Consider the following 15,255-nt stretch of genomic DNA (forward strand, 5'->3'; position numbering starts at 1 on the left):
TAAATAATGAAATTTAACACTATATGCTATTTTTTTGAGAAGGACCTGTATATATTTTTTATTTTTTTAATATTTTTAAACACTTATTTTTTTTAAATTTTGGCATGCTTCAATAGCCTCCGTAGGAGGCTAGAAGCATGCACAACTCGATCGCCTCTGCTACATAGAGGTGAAGTACAGATCACCTCTATGTAGCAGAAATGCAGGTGTACTTTGAACGCCGACCACAGGGTGGCGCTCAAAGCAATCGGCCATCAACAACCATAGAGGTCTCAAGAAGACCTCTGGTTGTTATGGCAATGCACCGATGACCCCCGATCATGTGACGGGGGTCAGCGGTGCGAGCACTTCCGGCCACGTGGCCGGGAGCGCTAGTTAAATGCTGCTGTCAGCGCTTGACGGCGGCATTTAACTAGTTAATGGGAGCGGGCGGATCGCAATTCCGCTCGCTGCGTGCACATGTCAGCTGTACAAAACAGCTGACATGTCGCGGCTTTGAGGTGGGCTCACCGCCGGAGCCCACATCAAAGTGGGGGTTCTGCCAGCTGACGTACTATTCTGTCAGCTGGCAGAAAGGGGTTAATGGCTATATGAAAAGATGTTAACAAATTGCAAGCTTTCGAGACTACTCGGGTCTCTTCATCAGGCATAGACTAATGCAAATTCTGAAAAAACACATTTATGCACAATACAGCCCAGAAAAATGCCATAGATAAGACAGGTGACGTGAAGCAGAACCACCATTATGTGAGAGTGCTAAAATGTTTATGTCCATAAATATTGGAACAGTTCATAGATAAGAAGTGTGAATGTTTTATTGTCCTCTGATTGGGGTCTGGTTCTATGTTGTGATGACCCCCAACAGTCTGAGGAGCAAATAAGACACAAATCCATGTGACACATTCATTCCTGCTCTGAATGTGTCAAAGGTCATCATCAGCTTATTTTCCCACACTCTTCTGTCTCTCTGAGATTTGAAGTTACCTTTTAATACAAGTAGTTTCATGTCCATAATGCTATGATCGGGGAGACAAAAATGTATTGCCACAGGTAGATCCATTCTTTTTTCTCTTATTGTATGGCGATGAGAGTTCATCCTTGTTCTTAGTTTCTGCCGTCTCCCCTACATACAGACCCCCAGTTGGACATTTAGTACAAATAATTAGGTACACCACATTAGAAGTGACGCAGCTGAAAGTACCTGGGATCTTGTAGTCCTCATGTGAATTGGGGATCTTTATCTTGTCCGTGGTCATTATAAATGGACAGGTTTTTCATTTTTTCTGGTTGCAAGGAAAGGTTCCTGCAGCTGTTGGAGAGGACAGCGAGCTTCTGACAATGATACTTCTTAGATTTGGGGGCTGCCTAAAACACAGTAGTGGGGGGTCCGGAAAAATGGTTTGTAAGCGGGCATCTTTTTGTAGTAAAGCTTGTAATTTCCGTGCAGCTCCCCTTAGCGCCTCCAGATTTGGATTGTAGGTGACTACTAGAGGCACCCGGTTGTTTTCTTCTTTAGCTTTGTAATGTATATCAAGGAATCACCTGCTACATTACAAAGCTAAAGAAGAAACCGGGTGCCTCTAGTAGTCACCTACAATCCAAATCTGGAGGTGCTAAGTGGAGCTGTATGGAAATTACGATTTTTACTACAAAAAGATGCCCGCTTACAATCCATTTTTCCGGACCCCCACTACTGTGTTTTAGGCAGCCCCCAAATATAAGAAGTATCATTGTCAGAAGCTCGCTGTCCTCTCCAACAGCTGCAGGAACCTTTCCTTGCAACCAGAAAAATGTAAAACCTGTCCATTTATAATGACCACGGAGAAGATAAAGATCCCCAATTCACATCAGGACTACAAGATACCAGGTACTTTCAGCTGCATCACATCTAATGTGGTGTACCTAATTATTTGTATTAAATGTCCAACTGGGGGTCTGTATGTAGGGGAGATAGGGCAGAAACTGAGAACAAGGATGAACTCTTATCGCCATACAATAAGAGAAAAAAGAATGGATCTACCTGTGGCAATACATTTTTGTCTCCCGGATCACAGCATTATGGACATGAAATTACTTGTATTAAAAGGTAACTTCAAATCTCAGAGAGACAGAAGAGTCTGGGAGTATAAGCTGATGATGACCTTTGACACCCTCAGTGCAGGAATGAATGTTTCGCATGAATTTATGTTTTTTTTTTTACATCAATTAAGGAATTTGCTCCTCAGACCGTTGGGGTCATTACAACATAGGACCAGATCCCAATCAGAGGACAATAAAACATTCACTCCTTATCTATGAACTGGTCCAATAGTTATGGACATAAACATTTTAGCACTCACATAATGGTGGTTCTGCTTCACATCACCTGTCTTATCTATGGCATTTTTTCTGGGCTGTATTGTGCATAAATATGTGTTTTTTTCAGAATTTGTATTAGACTATGCCTGATGAAGTCTCAAAAGCTTGCAATTTGTTACCATCTTTTCAGTTAGCCATTAAAAGGTATCAACCACTGAGGACTCTCAATTCTAAATAGCCAGTGGATAGAAAACTAACATGGTACCAAGATATATATCTTTCCTGTATCAAATATGACCAGGACAGTTCCCCGTCCAGAGGATTTAGACCCCAGCAGTCCAGAGCTGCAGGGACTCATCACTTGTTTAAAGAGTGTGTAGATTTCTACAATCATTTTTACTACACTGATGCCAACTCAGCATTGGGGGACGCACACTGGGCAATTGTCCAGGCCCCCCAATTTCCTGATGGATCTCCAACATGACCCTACATTGGTATGTTTGGCTAGCTGGTCAGCTTGAGGCTGCCGGCCTTTACAGACCAGAATGTACAGAGATAATGCCAGTTGCATATCATCAGCGCAATTTCCAAGACCAGAAGTCTATTACGAAGTTTGATACAACACGGAAACCTGACCGAAGGTCCTTCAGCCTACGGAACTTTGGAGGAACTGAAAAGGAGAAGACAGAATTGTGTGTGTAACAGACGGCATACAGCATGAAGTGTGCAACGTGGGGCGTGTGTTTATGTAGCATGGAGAGTGTGTGTAAAATACAGAGTCAGTGTGTATGTAGCATAGAGTTTGCGTGTCTGTATGTAACACATCACTCATTGTAATCAGGAAATGTGCTGCCGAGAACTACATCCTGCTCTATTAGCGATCGCTCTATCCCCATCATTCTTCATCTTCTGTGTAAGAGGCCAGTAACCCCGAGCCAAACAACTTGAATATATTTGATTGGTGCTCATTTATTGGCTCATGTAAGTGCCCCCTCAAATGCCTGTGTCTGATGCTGCAATATGTTAGTATTTGGGGCCACACTAAACTTTGCCCTGGGCCACATATTGTCTAAACTGTCCTTGGTCGAATGCAATGAAGTGAGAGTGTTATCTATCGCCTGCTGAAAAAAAGACTTCCAAAGTGGCGGAAAATAGAGAGAAGAGTGACAGCAGCTGCTACATTATCAATAGTGACAAATGCGTAGCTGTTTATAGGTTTTTGGGTGCAGACCCCCCCTTTAAGAAATTTCAGAGAGACAAGTGAGAATAGGGAGAAGGAATCTCATATATTCCATACAGTTCGAGACAAATCATCCCATAAGACCACCAAAGGAGGAGCAGTGGAGACCACTTACCGAACGACTCCCTGCCTGCAAGGAAGCAAAAAAGGGGAAACATCAGTGACCGAAGCGAAACACAGAAAGGAGAAGACCAGCTCCTGATACATTGCATCCACAGATGGGGAGGGGCATCATTACAAGGAGAGGAGCATGATCACAAGGGGGAGGGACATCATCACAGAGGAGGAGCATCAAAACATCAGGGAAGGGCATCATAACATGAGGGGGGCATCATCACATGAAGAGAAGCACTGTCACATGAGGGAGGGGCATCATCACATGAGGGAAGAGTATCATCACATGAAGAGGAAGAGCATTGTCACATAAGGGAGGGGCATCATCACATGAAGAGGAGGAGCACTGTCACATAAGGGAGGGGCAACATCACATGAAGAGGAGGAGCACTGTGACATGAGGGAGGGGCATCATCATATGAAGAGGAGGAGCACTGTGACATGAAGGAGGGGCATCATCACATGAAGAGGAGGAGCACTGTCACATGAGGGAGGGGCATCATCATATGAAGAGGAGGAGCACTGTGACATGAGGGAGGGGCATCATCATATGAAGAGGAAGAGCACTGTGACATGAAGGAGGGGCATCATCACATGAAGAGGAGGAGCACTGTCACATGAGGGAGGGGCATCACAATGGGAAGGGGGAACATGAGGGGCATCATCACATGAGGGAGGATTAGAAAGGTCACACTAGGGGGAGGGCGGGAGGTTAAGTAAGTTGGGGAGGAGCACTGTGAAATGAGGGAGGGGCATCATCACATGAAGAGGAGGAGCACTGTCACATGAGGGAGGGGCATCATCATATGAAGAGGAGGAGCACTGTGACATGAGGGAGGGGCATCATCATATGAAGAGGAAGAGCACTGTGACATGAAGGAGGGGCATCATCACATGAAGAGGAGGAGCACTGTCACATGAGGGAGGGGCATCACAATGGGAAGGGGGAACATGAGGGGCATCATCACATGAGGGAGGATTAGAAAGGTCACACTAGGGGGAGGGCGGGAGGTTAAGTAAGTTGGGGAGGAGCACTGTGAAATGAGGGAGGGGCATCATCACATGAAGAGGAGCACTGTCACATGAGGGAGGGGCATCATCACATGAAGAGGAGCACTGTCACATGAGGGAGGGGCATCATCACATGAGGAGGAGCACTGTGAAATGAGGGAGGGGCATCATCACATGAAGAGGAGCACTGTCACATGAGGGAGGGGCATCATCACATGAAGAGGAGGAGCACTGTCACATGAGGGAGGGGCATCACAATGGGAAGGGGGAACATGAGGGGCATCATCACATGAGGGAGGATTAGAAAGGTCACACTAGGGGGAGGGCGGGAGGTTAAGTAAGTTGGGGATGGGCATCATCACACTGGGAAAGGTTAATGGGGGAGCGGCATCATCACAAGGTGGAGGAGAAGCTTCATCTGGACAACCCCTTTAGGTCAACAGCACTGAGTTCTGGTGGTCTCTGCAGACCACTGGGATTCTCCGGACACTGACTGTCATGCAAGATGCGTACTGAGCGCTGCTCCTGCAGATGTCGCATGTTACCTCTCGTCCAAGGACAGCTCCTTCTGCTGCAGGTGAGGTTTGGTTCCCACCGTCGGCCGGATGCTGGAGGATAAGGCTTTGATGGTGTACGCCATCTCGTTCTCCCGTGTCACGTCACTGTCATAACCTGGGGAAAAAGTAATGACAATGGTCACTGAGTGTGCAGCTCCGCACCCCACAACAGGAGGCTCCACTAAACAGCAAAAAAAACAGAGAGGAAGTATCAGAACATTGGAAAAGCTGGGTGACAACTACTGCCGAGCCATAACAACAGCCAGGCAGGTTGTCACCAACAGGACAGGGGCTTTTGCTACCACTACTCCCATCATTCTCCTATCCTCTCCTGTACCTCCATCCTCCTCCGAGTCTATGTCAGACTCCTCGCTGTCGCACTGTCTCATCTCTCGGTGTCCTTCCACTTCATGAGTCCAGAGCATTAACGAGGTGTCGGGGCCCCCAACACTGACCAGGAGCCCGTCATCATGGATCCAGCGCAGGTTAGTGACGTGCGAGGAGTGAGCCACATACCGCTTAAACTTCCCAAACTTCCCCTGAGAAATATAACAAATGGACCAGTATTACATAGTGTCAAGGTGAAAATATACTTTCTTATATACCTTTTGTACTTTTATATATCTTATACTGTGAAACAATAAGTTTTCCCTTGCTAATGCAAATGTAACTGTATTAAAGATGGCTGCCAGTGTTCATTCTTCACTTCAGTTTAGAATCTGAAGGGTTTCATTTCTCCTGAAAAGATAACTCAGGAATGTGAAGAAAGAAGTAACCACCGGGAGACGTTCTGACGAATCGGAGAGAGAGACTGGACACTAGATGTATACTGCATAAACCCCGCCTATTGCATTCCTTTTTAGTACTGTGTATTGTAAAATAAACTCAGTTGCTGTGACGGTTACACACATGTGTGTGGATGCACGAGCATGCACTGAGATTGAACCAGCTACCTGTCTGACTCATTCTTACCCGGTACCACATGCTTATAGTTTAATTTGGAATGACTGGTGAATGAGGGTATATTGTCGTTACGACCCCGACAATTTGGCGCGACCAACGTGGGGCGTGGCCAGCGATCCGAGACCCCCTGGACCCATGCCTGGATGTCTGCGGATGATACCCGTAGTGGCTGACCTCGAGGACTGATCACCCTCCGAACACGGTAAGTGGCGATCATATACACTGTATGTGTCACACTTGCTAGTGTCTCAGCCGTTATTGGTTTGTCTGTGGTCTCCTTGGGTCTGGGGAGTGACCGGTCGAGTGGTGAGACCGAGCGCGATCCTGTGCCACGCTCTGAACCAGCAACTGAGAGACGTCGCATCCGGCGCGTCCTCATGTACACCACACCTCCTCCACCGGTCATTGTACTCCGTTCAACCACCCTACCCGTGACTATTGTCTAGTAGTTAAGTGGAGTGATAGATTGAGCTAGTTGTAGCTTGTGGGGCAGCTTAGAGGAAGGGATAGGAGACGCAGCCTCTGTGATATTGTACCAACTAGGTAATTTAAGACGTCCCGGAGGGGGACCACCTGTATTTTTGTGGAGGGCTCTCACTAGGAGACCGCCTCCCAACGGTTTGGAATATCGTGGCAGGATAGTCTGTTAATCACTGTTGTTCAGGTTAGGGACAGAAAATATTGAGCGCGAGGCTCTTTTTCTTATACGTTGAGCGAGAGGCTCCGTGTTTTTAGAACACCAGTGTTGAAGATCGCTGCCAGTGGCCTACTGCAGGAGGACACAGTATTGTGAGTCAAGTTGCGTATCTTAAAGCAGAAGAAGTCCGTGCCCCACAAGTTAGATGAGGATGCCGTGGAAGTCAAGGCAATAGTGGAGTCACGGGAGGGAAAGAAGGCAGTCAAGAATGTTGAGAGATTGTATAAGCATGTAGGATTGCCCTCGTCAGGGAGATTGCAGCCGGCTATGTGGCCCAATCTCATAGAAAATAAAAGGGGCATGTTGAAAGATAAAGGATTGTTAGAACAAGCGCAAGCTCATCTGCGAGTTGCGCGAAGCTTAAAGAACAAAGGATGAAAATAGGTTGATGGAGAGGGAGGATCAGACAATGTAGAACCCGTGTTTGGTTATAAAATGCCTTTGAACTGTGATTTTACAGAATGTAAAATGGCCGCCGTGCCACTGATGATTAAAATGCAGTCCCAGCCATCGCCCTGTAATGGCGGCGGGACGAGCTTTCCAGAAGCGTAGGTGTGTCCTGTTTGTGTTGTGCAGAATCCAACCTGGGTGGAGACCTGCCGCGTGTGTGTGTACGGGCCGTCCTTGGGGCTCCGCCCAGACCACGAAGGATCATAGGAAAGTTTTGTAGAAATTAAGTCTGAAAACTGCTGCAATTTGTTACTTTGTAGAAGATACGGAACTCTTATCAGTGCTGTGTAGTGTAGGGGAGGAGGGAGCGGACCGCTGTGAGATTTCTCCTCTTTCCTCATCTGTGCTACGAACTTAGAGAAAGGGGGGCAAAGAGCTGGGCTTTTGTATTCTCCCTTGTGCGCTGTGGAATGCAGTGATTTTTCTTATCTCCGTGTTACTAGATGGGAGGGGGAGAGTGAATCCCTGCGCGACCTGCTTGAAATTTTTTCCCTCGGTGCTGTGGGCTAGAGGGAAGGGGGGCCATGTATTGCATTCTAAGTTTTCTCTGTCCTTGGTTTAGTACACGCTGAGAGATTTATGTTTAAAGCAATAAGTACTGTATGAAATTGGAAGTGAAATAGACCTGTGCTTAGTCTTAGAGGAAAACTTGTAAGTAATTGAAAGATTGGTAAAAGATTTACCTGCTTATATATAGCAAATTGAAGATCAACAGGGGGGCTCCCCGTTGGATAATATGGTCCCTCCCTAGCTTCGTTATGTCAATTTTCAGATTAAGAGTTTGTTTTATTCGGTGTAAATGGCAGACCTCCCAGCCCGGAAAGGCCCCTACATCTCCTCTTCCCGTGAAACCTTCACACTTACAAGGCCAGACTTTCCAGGAATCTGAAGTTTGGTTCCCCTGTCATTCACGCTACTATATCACACCTCAGGAATCCCAGGTTCTTTTCTCAGTAGGGTATGGGGACATAATTACCCACCAGATAGGAGCCATAGTGAACCCAGCTAACTCTACCCTGTCACATAGAGGTTGTTTGGCCCAACAGATAGCTAGAAAAGGGAAGCCCAGTCATAGCCCAAGAGTGTCAGGCCTACCTTGCCACTTATGGCCCCTTGTATCCAGGAGACGCTATGTCCACCGAAAGAGGGAATTTGCCCTGTGATATGGTGTTACACACTGCAGGCCCCGTATATGATTACAAGACACCCGAGCACTGCCGTACAGTATTGCAGACTGCCTTGCAGACAGAGCTCACCTATGCAGGACATGCTACAGGTGTGCTGATTCAGTTTTATGGAGACAAACAGAGACCTGTTGCTTATTACAGTGGCCGCCTGGATACGGTGGCAAGAGGAAGTTCCTCCTGTGTTTGGACTGTGTTGTCTGTCCAGCTGTTGCTTACACAAGTCTTCAGAGATTGTTTTGGATCACCCACTGACGGTCCATACCCCACATGATGTACATAGTATCCTTAACCAAGTACAACCTAGCCACCTGTCTATGGCCAGACAGCCGCGACTTCAGTGTGATATTCTCATGCCTACTAATGTGACTTTGAAAAGGTGCACTGTCCTAAACCCCGCTACTCTTCTTCCAGTTCCTATGGATCCAAAGGGGGGAGGAATAGGTGACATGAGCAAGGACACTCTTTTTCTTTCTTTTTCTTTCTAGAATGGATCCAGAGGAACAAGATTAGGTTTCCAAATCACATGATTGTCTAGAATTGATGTCTCAGGAAACGGCTGGTCTCTAGTGTGCCTATTCTAATGCTGATTTTGAGCTTTTTGTAGATGGATCCCGTCACCAAGATGACCAAGGACGCTACTGTACCAGATATGCTGTGGTCTCAGAACATGAGGTAATCAAGGCAGAGTCAATGCCAGCTCATATGTCTGCACAAGAAGCAGAGCTCAAGGCGCTCATAGAAGCGTGCAAACTAGCAGAAGGTAAGACTGTAAATATCTACACTGATTCCAGGTATGCTTTTGGCATTGCACACGGTTATGGGCCTATCTGGAGAGCCAGGGCTTTCCTGACAGCAAATGGCCACCCCTTTGAACATGCTGAGGCAGTCCAGCAACTTATGAATGCACTACAGTTTCCCACCCAAGCAGGCATCATAAAGGTAAAGGCACATACTAAAGGCACTGATGGACGGACAAAGGGTAACGCACTGGCAGACCAGGCTGCCAGGAAAGCAGCAAGCACTCCTGTAGCCTCTCAAGTACATCACCTAGACACACCACCATCTCCACTTGTGTTGAAAGACATCTTAGCCCGGTTACAAGAACAGGCAAGTAAGGAGGAGAAAAATAGGTGGCAAAAGATAGGGGCTTGCTCTGATACCGTCACTGGACTATGGGGGAGGGGTGAAAAGGTCTGCCTACCACAGGTACTGTACCCAATGATGGCACAGGTTCTGCACGAGAATGTGCACCACTCGAAGACGGCCATGTGTGACACCCTACAGAAACAATGGATTGCCCCCGGGGTTTTCTACCTGCGCAGAAAGGCAGGTACAGAGCTGCATGATATGTGCCACACATAATCAGAGTAGGACAGTGAAAACCCCATCCAAGCACACTCCCCGGCCACTTTAACCAATTCCAGAGACTGCAGATTGATTATATTCAGTTGCCTAGGGTAGGGACGTATGAGTATGTGTTGGTCTGCATTGATTTATTTTCAGGTTGGCCAGAAGCCTACCCAGTTGCCAAAGCTACGGCTAAGACAACGGCAAAGAAACTGATGGCTGAGATCATATGCAGGTATGGAGTTCCTGAAGTCATTGAAAGCGATCGGAGTTCCCATTTTACTGGAGAGATCATGTCAGAGGTAATGGCAGCACTGGGGGTAAGTCAAGCATTGCATACTCCATCCGCAGAACAGTGGAAAAGTGGAGAGACTAAATGGAACTTTTAAGCCTAAAATCCAGAAGGCAATGGCAGAGACTGGTAAACCATAGACAGAATGCCTTCCTCTAGCTTTGTTTTCAGTAAGATATACCCCAAACAGGAAGACAGGACTGTCACCGTATGAGATTCTGTTTGGCAGGGGCCCCAATCTTGAATGTTTCTTTCCACAACAGTTGCAACTCAAGTACCAGGACTTGACTAGCTATGTGCAGGCCTTACATGGACACCTTGCCAAACTGCATTTAACTGTCTTCAGTTCTCTTCCAGACCCAGACAAGGATCCTGGACACCATCCCTTTGTGCCAGGAGACCTGGTGTATGTGAAAAAGTTTGTGCGCAGAGATTGTCTCCAGCCGAGATTTGAAGGACTTCACACGGTGATCCCGGTCACCCCCCACTGCAGTAAAACTTGAAGGAAAGAGCACCTGGATCCACGCCTCACACTGTAAAAGAGACCGAACCAGTGTTTAGTCACAGTAGTGACTGAAGGGAAATGTTGCTGTTGTTTTTGATCCTGGAAATGGGGGCCATCCTCGCCCCTACCTCTTCGGCCCCTAATGTAAATGAAAATACTAAGGTCCCACTATTCTCTGGGTAAACCTGACAGCCCCGGTGAATATCTGGCGATTTGATTTCTGTGATGTAGTCAAGTGCCTCGAGACTGAACGGGTGGTAGAGGGAATCATCCAGTTTTATATGTGTGTTACCAGAAATGACAACAATAACCGTTATTATTGGTCAGATGCTGCCTGGAATACGGGAGATGATTGGGGATATAAACCTAGCGAAGCCACGTTCCCTAAGGATGGGACGGGTAGGAGTCATCGTGGGAAAATGCACCAAACAGCCCTTCTGCAACCACTTAGGGGCTGTAAATGGGGTAGAAGCTGTCACCCCCTCCTCCTGAATCTTGAAAAACCCCAATCTGCTGATCTCCAGACGTTCGTACTGGGAAGGTATTATAATTCTGTATTTAGTGCTGGACCCTATGGGTATTTAGGCCATATACAGCTCCAGGATATTAGCTCTAGACCAACCAAGGCCCCTGTTACCAGTACACCTAAAACAGGCCCAGGTGAGCGTTTGCAAAATGTAGTTAATGAAGTGATACCCATTCCAGGTCTCAGTTGGCAAGAGGTTTTCTCCATAGAAACACAAACAGCTCCAAGGAAAAACCTATGGTTAGAATGAGTGAGATACAATGTAAGAGTCCAGAATATCTCTGTAGGATGTATTGCTTGTGCTGCTGCGAATACACACATGCATTGCTTTTTCCTGATGACACCACTGCCTGTGTCATGAATCTGTTGAAAGGTTTGAAGCCCACTGACTGCCCAGATTATGTCCCACTAATTCATAAGGAACCCAGACTAAAGGTCCCAGGAGAAGTAACTGTATTAGCTGACAATTACACCTGCTATAATTCCCACGACACCACAGGTATACCAGTAGAAATCTCCGAGACAGGTTACTGCAAAGAGAACAGTCCTCTAGATACTGACTTGCTAATCAAACATACACATTATATGTACGACATTTATTGGTTATGTGGAGATGGTAAGCTCCGTCCTAGGTTGCCTAATGCCTGGATAGGCCAATGCACCCTTGTTAAACTAGCCATGCAGTTCAAGATTTTACCTTGGGATCCAGAGGTACCTGATAAACCTACCAGAAAGAGGAGAAGCCTTGATCAGCTCCACATGAGTTATGAAGAAGATCCACTGATATATATTGATGCCATTGGAGTGCCAAGGGGGGTGCCTGACCAGTTTAAAGCCCAGAACCAGATTTATGCCGGCATTGTTTCTATAATCCCACAGGTGCAGATTAATAAAAATGCTGATTGGATCAATAATATATATATTACAGAGAACAAAGATTTGTCAATTATAGCTGTGATGCCTTTTAGGGTATAGTTGAGGATTTGGGCCCTAACACTTGTATGACCCGTGCTGCAACCCGACCTAAGAGAATTACACTGAATCCTGTCCAGACAAGATCACATGTAGTGATATAAGAAGCTGACACAGGATTGTGGTTGGTGGATAGTGGGGACATTAACTTTTGGGAGTAGGCTGACAGTAATCCTTTTGGGAAGGAGCTGTAGACCAGCATGTCATGTCGCCCCCACCACCAGAGAACCAACCACATCAGGTAGGGTAAGACAGATACAGGAGTATTATCCCTGGAGGCCCTCTGACTAGCTAGCTACGCAAAATATTTGGCTGACCCTGAGAACCAACCTTTCTCATTTTACAGACAAATGATGACCATATGATGGATGTATAAGTGCACCTAGGCAGGCCTAGGTAGTTAGTGAGCATAAAAACAGGTGACGTGCTAGGACGCAAATTAAGATTTTCTACAGATGTGACAAAGGAGAGAGTGTAGAGCTATACTTTGGACGGTTACAGCTGAAATGGGAAGACATGGAGTACAGTCCCATAAACCCACTTGATGTTAGAGTATTAGTAAATACATTCATTGACGGTATGACCAAAGACTTACGAGACGAAATATAGACAGCCAGACCTGAATGGCGAAATGTAGATCCAAAAGACCTGAAGGTTTCTAAAGAAGTTGAACAAATTAGGACAATAAAACGACGTGTCATGTATGCTGGAGCAGACACATCTTTCTTCTCCAGTTGGTTAGGTGGGATCAAGGGATTCCTTCAATAAGTTTGTTCGGTACTGATTGCCCTCCTTATAGTTGGATCGATAATTCTCTGTTGTGTTATTCCCTTGTATAAAAGGTTATTGCCAAAGCAACTCCGACTGGCACCTTCCTCAATCAAGAAATAGATCCACCAGAGTACAATGGTACTGACCCAGGGGAGATCCCGAAGTATATTCCTCTCAAGAGAGTAGACAAACCCCCCCCCCATTCTCAGATGATGCTAAGAGATTTAGTTTAGGGACAGTGGGAGAACTCCATGTGAGGTTAGTGAAGGGTTCAGCTGCCTGGAGGCCTCTCGCTAGGGGAGAGTTTCTGAGGCGTCTGTATGAAGAAATCCACCTCCCCTTTTCCCATCACATGGACAGTCTCGAAGGATCTTTCTTTAAGGGAAAAACTTAGTGTTTAGGGGGGATTGTCAAGGTGAAAATATACTTTCTTATATACCTTTTGTACTTTTATATATCTTATACTGTGAAACAATAAGTTTTCCCTTGCTAATGCAAATGTAACTGTATTAACCCCTTCACCCCCAAGGGTGGTTTGCACGTTAATGACCGGGCCAATTTTTACAATTCTGACCACTGTCCCTTTATGAGGCTATAACTCTGGAACGCTTTGACGGATCTTGGCGATTCTGACATTGTTTTCTCGTGACATATTGTACTTCATGTTAAAGGTAAAATTTATTCGATATAACTTGCGTTTATTTGTGAAAAAAATGGAAATTTGGCGAAAATTTTGAAAATTTTGCAATTTTCCAACTTTGAATTTTTGTGCCCTTAAATCACAGACATATGTCACACAAAATACTTAATAAGTAACATTTCCCACATGTCTACTTTACATCAGTACAATTTTGGAACCAAAATTTTTTTTTGTGACGGAGTTATAAGGGTTAAAAGTTGACCAGCAATTTCTCATTTTTACAACACCATTTTTTTTTAGGGACCACATCTCATTTGAAGTCATTTTGAGGGGTCTATATGATAGAAAATACCCAAGTGTGACACCATTCTAAAAACTGCACCCCTCAAGGTGCTCAAAACCACATTCAAGAAGTTTATTAACCCTTCAGGTGTTTCACAGGAATTTTTGGAATGTTTAAATAAAAATGAACATTTAACTTTTTTTCACACAAAATTTATTTCAGCTCCAATTTGTTTTATTTTACCAAGGGTAACAGGAGAAAATGGACCCCCAAAGTTGTTGTACAATTTGTCCTGAGTACGATGATACCCCATATGTGGGTGTAAACCATTGTTTAGGCGCATGGCAGAGCTTGGAAGGGAAGGAGCGCCATTTGACTTTTCAATGCAAAATTGACTGGAATTGAGATGGGACGCCATGTTGCGTTTGGAGAGCCCCTGATGTGCCTAAACATTGAAACTCCCTACAAGTGACACCATTTTGGAAAGTAGACCCCCTAAGGAACTTATCTAGATGTGTGGTGAGCACTTTGACCCACCAAGTGCTTCACAGAAGTTTATAATGCAGAGCCGTAAAAATAAAAAATCATATTTTTTCACAAAAATGATCTTTTCGCCCCCAATTTTTTATTTTCCCAAGGGTAAGAGAAGAAATTGGACCCCAAAAAATGTTGTGCAATTTGTCCTGAGTACGCTGATACCCCATATGTGGGTGTAAACCATTGTTTGGGCGCATGGCAGAGCTTGGAAGGGAAGGAGCGCCATTTGACTTTTCAATGCAAAATTGACTGGAATTGAGATGGGACGCCATGTTGCGTTTGGAGAGCCCCTGATGTGCCTAAACATTGAAACTCCCACAAGTGACACCATTTTGGAAAGTAGACCCCCTAAGGAACTTATCTAGATGTGTGGTGAGCACTTTGACCCACCAAGTGCTTCACAGAAGTTTATAATGCAGAGCCGTAAAAATAAAAAATCATATTTTTTCACAAAAATGATCTTTTTGCCCTTCAATTTTTTATTTTCCCAAGGGTAAGAGAAGAAATTGGACCCCAAAAAATGTTGTGCAATTTGTCCTGAGTACGCTGATACCCCATATGTGGGTGTAAACCATTGTTTGGGCGCATGGCAGAGCTTGGAAGGGAAGGAGCGCCATTTGACTTTTCAATGCAAAATTGACTGGAATTGAGATGGGACGCCATGTTGCGTTTGGAGAGCCCCTGATGTGCCTAAACATTGAAACTCCCTACAAGTGACACCATTTTGGAAAGTAGACCCCCTAAGGAACTTATCTAGATGTGTGGTGAGCACTTTGACCCACCAAGTGCTTCACAGAAGTTTATAATGCAGAGCCGTAAAAATAAAAAATCATATTTTTTCACAAAAATGATCTTTTTGCCCCCA

The 15,255-nt window shown here is 45.4% G+C and overlaps 1 protein-coding gene across 7 annotated transcripts in view; it reads right to left on the reverse strand.

Annotated features, from left to right (window-relative positions):
• EML5 (EMAP like 5) overlaps positions 1-15,255 on the reverse strand; it is a 175,615-nt gene that overhangs the window by 14,168 nt on the left and 146,192 nt on the right. For 6 of the 7 annotated variants that reach the window (XM_077267583.1, XM_077267582.1, XM_077267581.1 and 3 more), the window contains 3 exons: positions 5,558-5,759; positions 5,209-5,335; positions 3,654-3,668 (listed from right to left, as the gene is read on the reverse strand). In XM_077267583.1, the coding sequence (XP_077123698.1) occupies positions 3,654-3,668; positions 5,209-5,335; positions 5,558-5,759 (344 nt within the window). The remainder of the gene's footprint in view (positions 1-3,653; positions 3,669-5,208; positions 5,336-5,557; positions 5,760-15,255) is intronic. The other variant, XM_077267584.1, reaches the window with a different exon arrangement.

This window comes from Ranitomeya variabilis, chromosome 1 (assembly GCF_051348905.1).
Source record: "Ranitomeya variabilis isolate aRanVar5 chromosome 1, aRanVar5.hap1, whole genome shotgun sequence".
Taxonomy (NCBI): Eukaryota; Metazoa; Chordata; class Amphibia; order Anura; family Dendrobatidae; genus Ranitomeya; species Ranitomeya variabilis.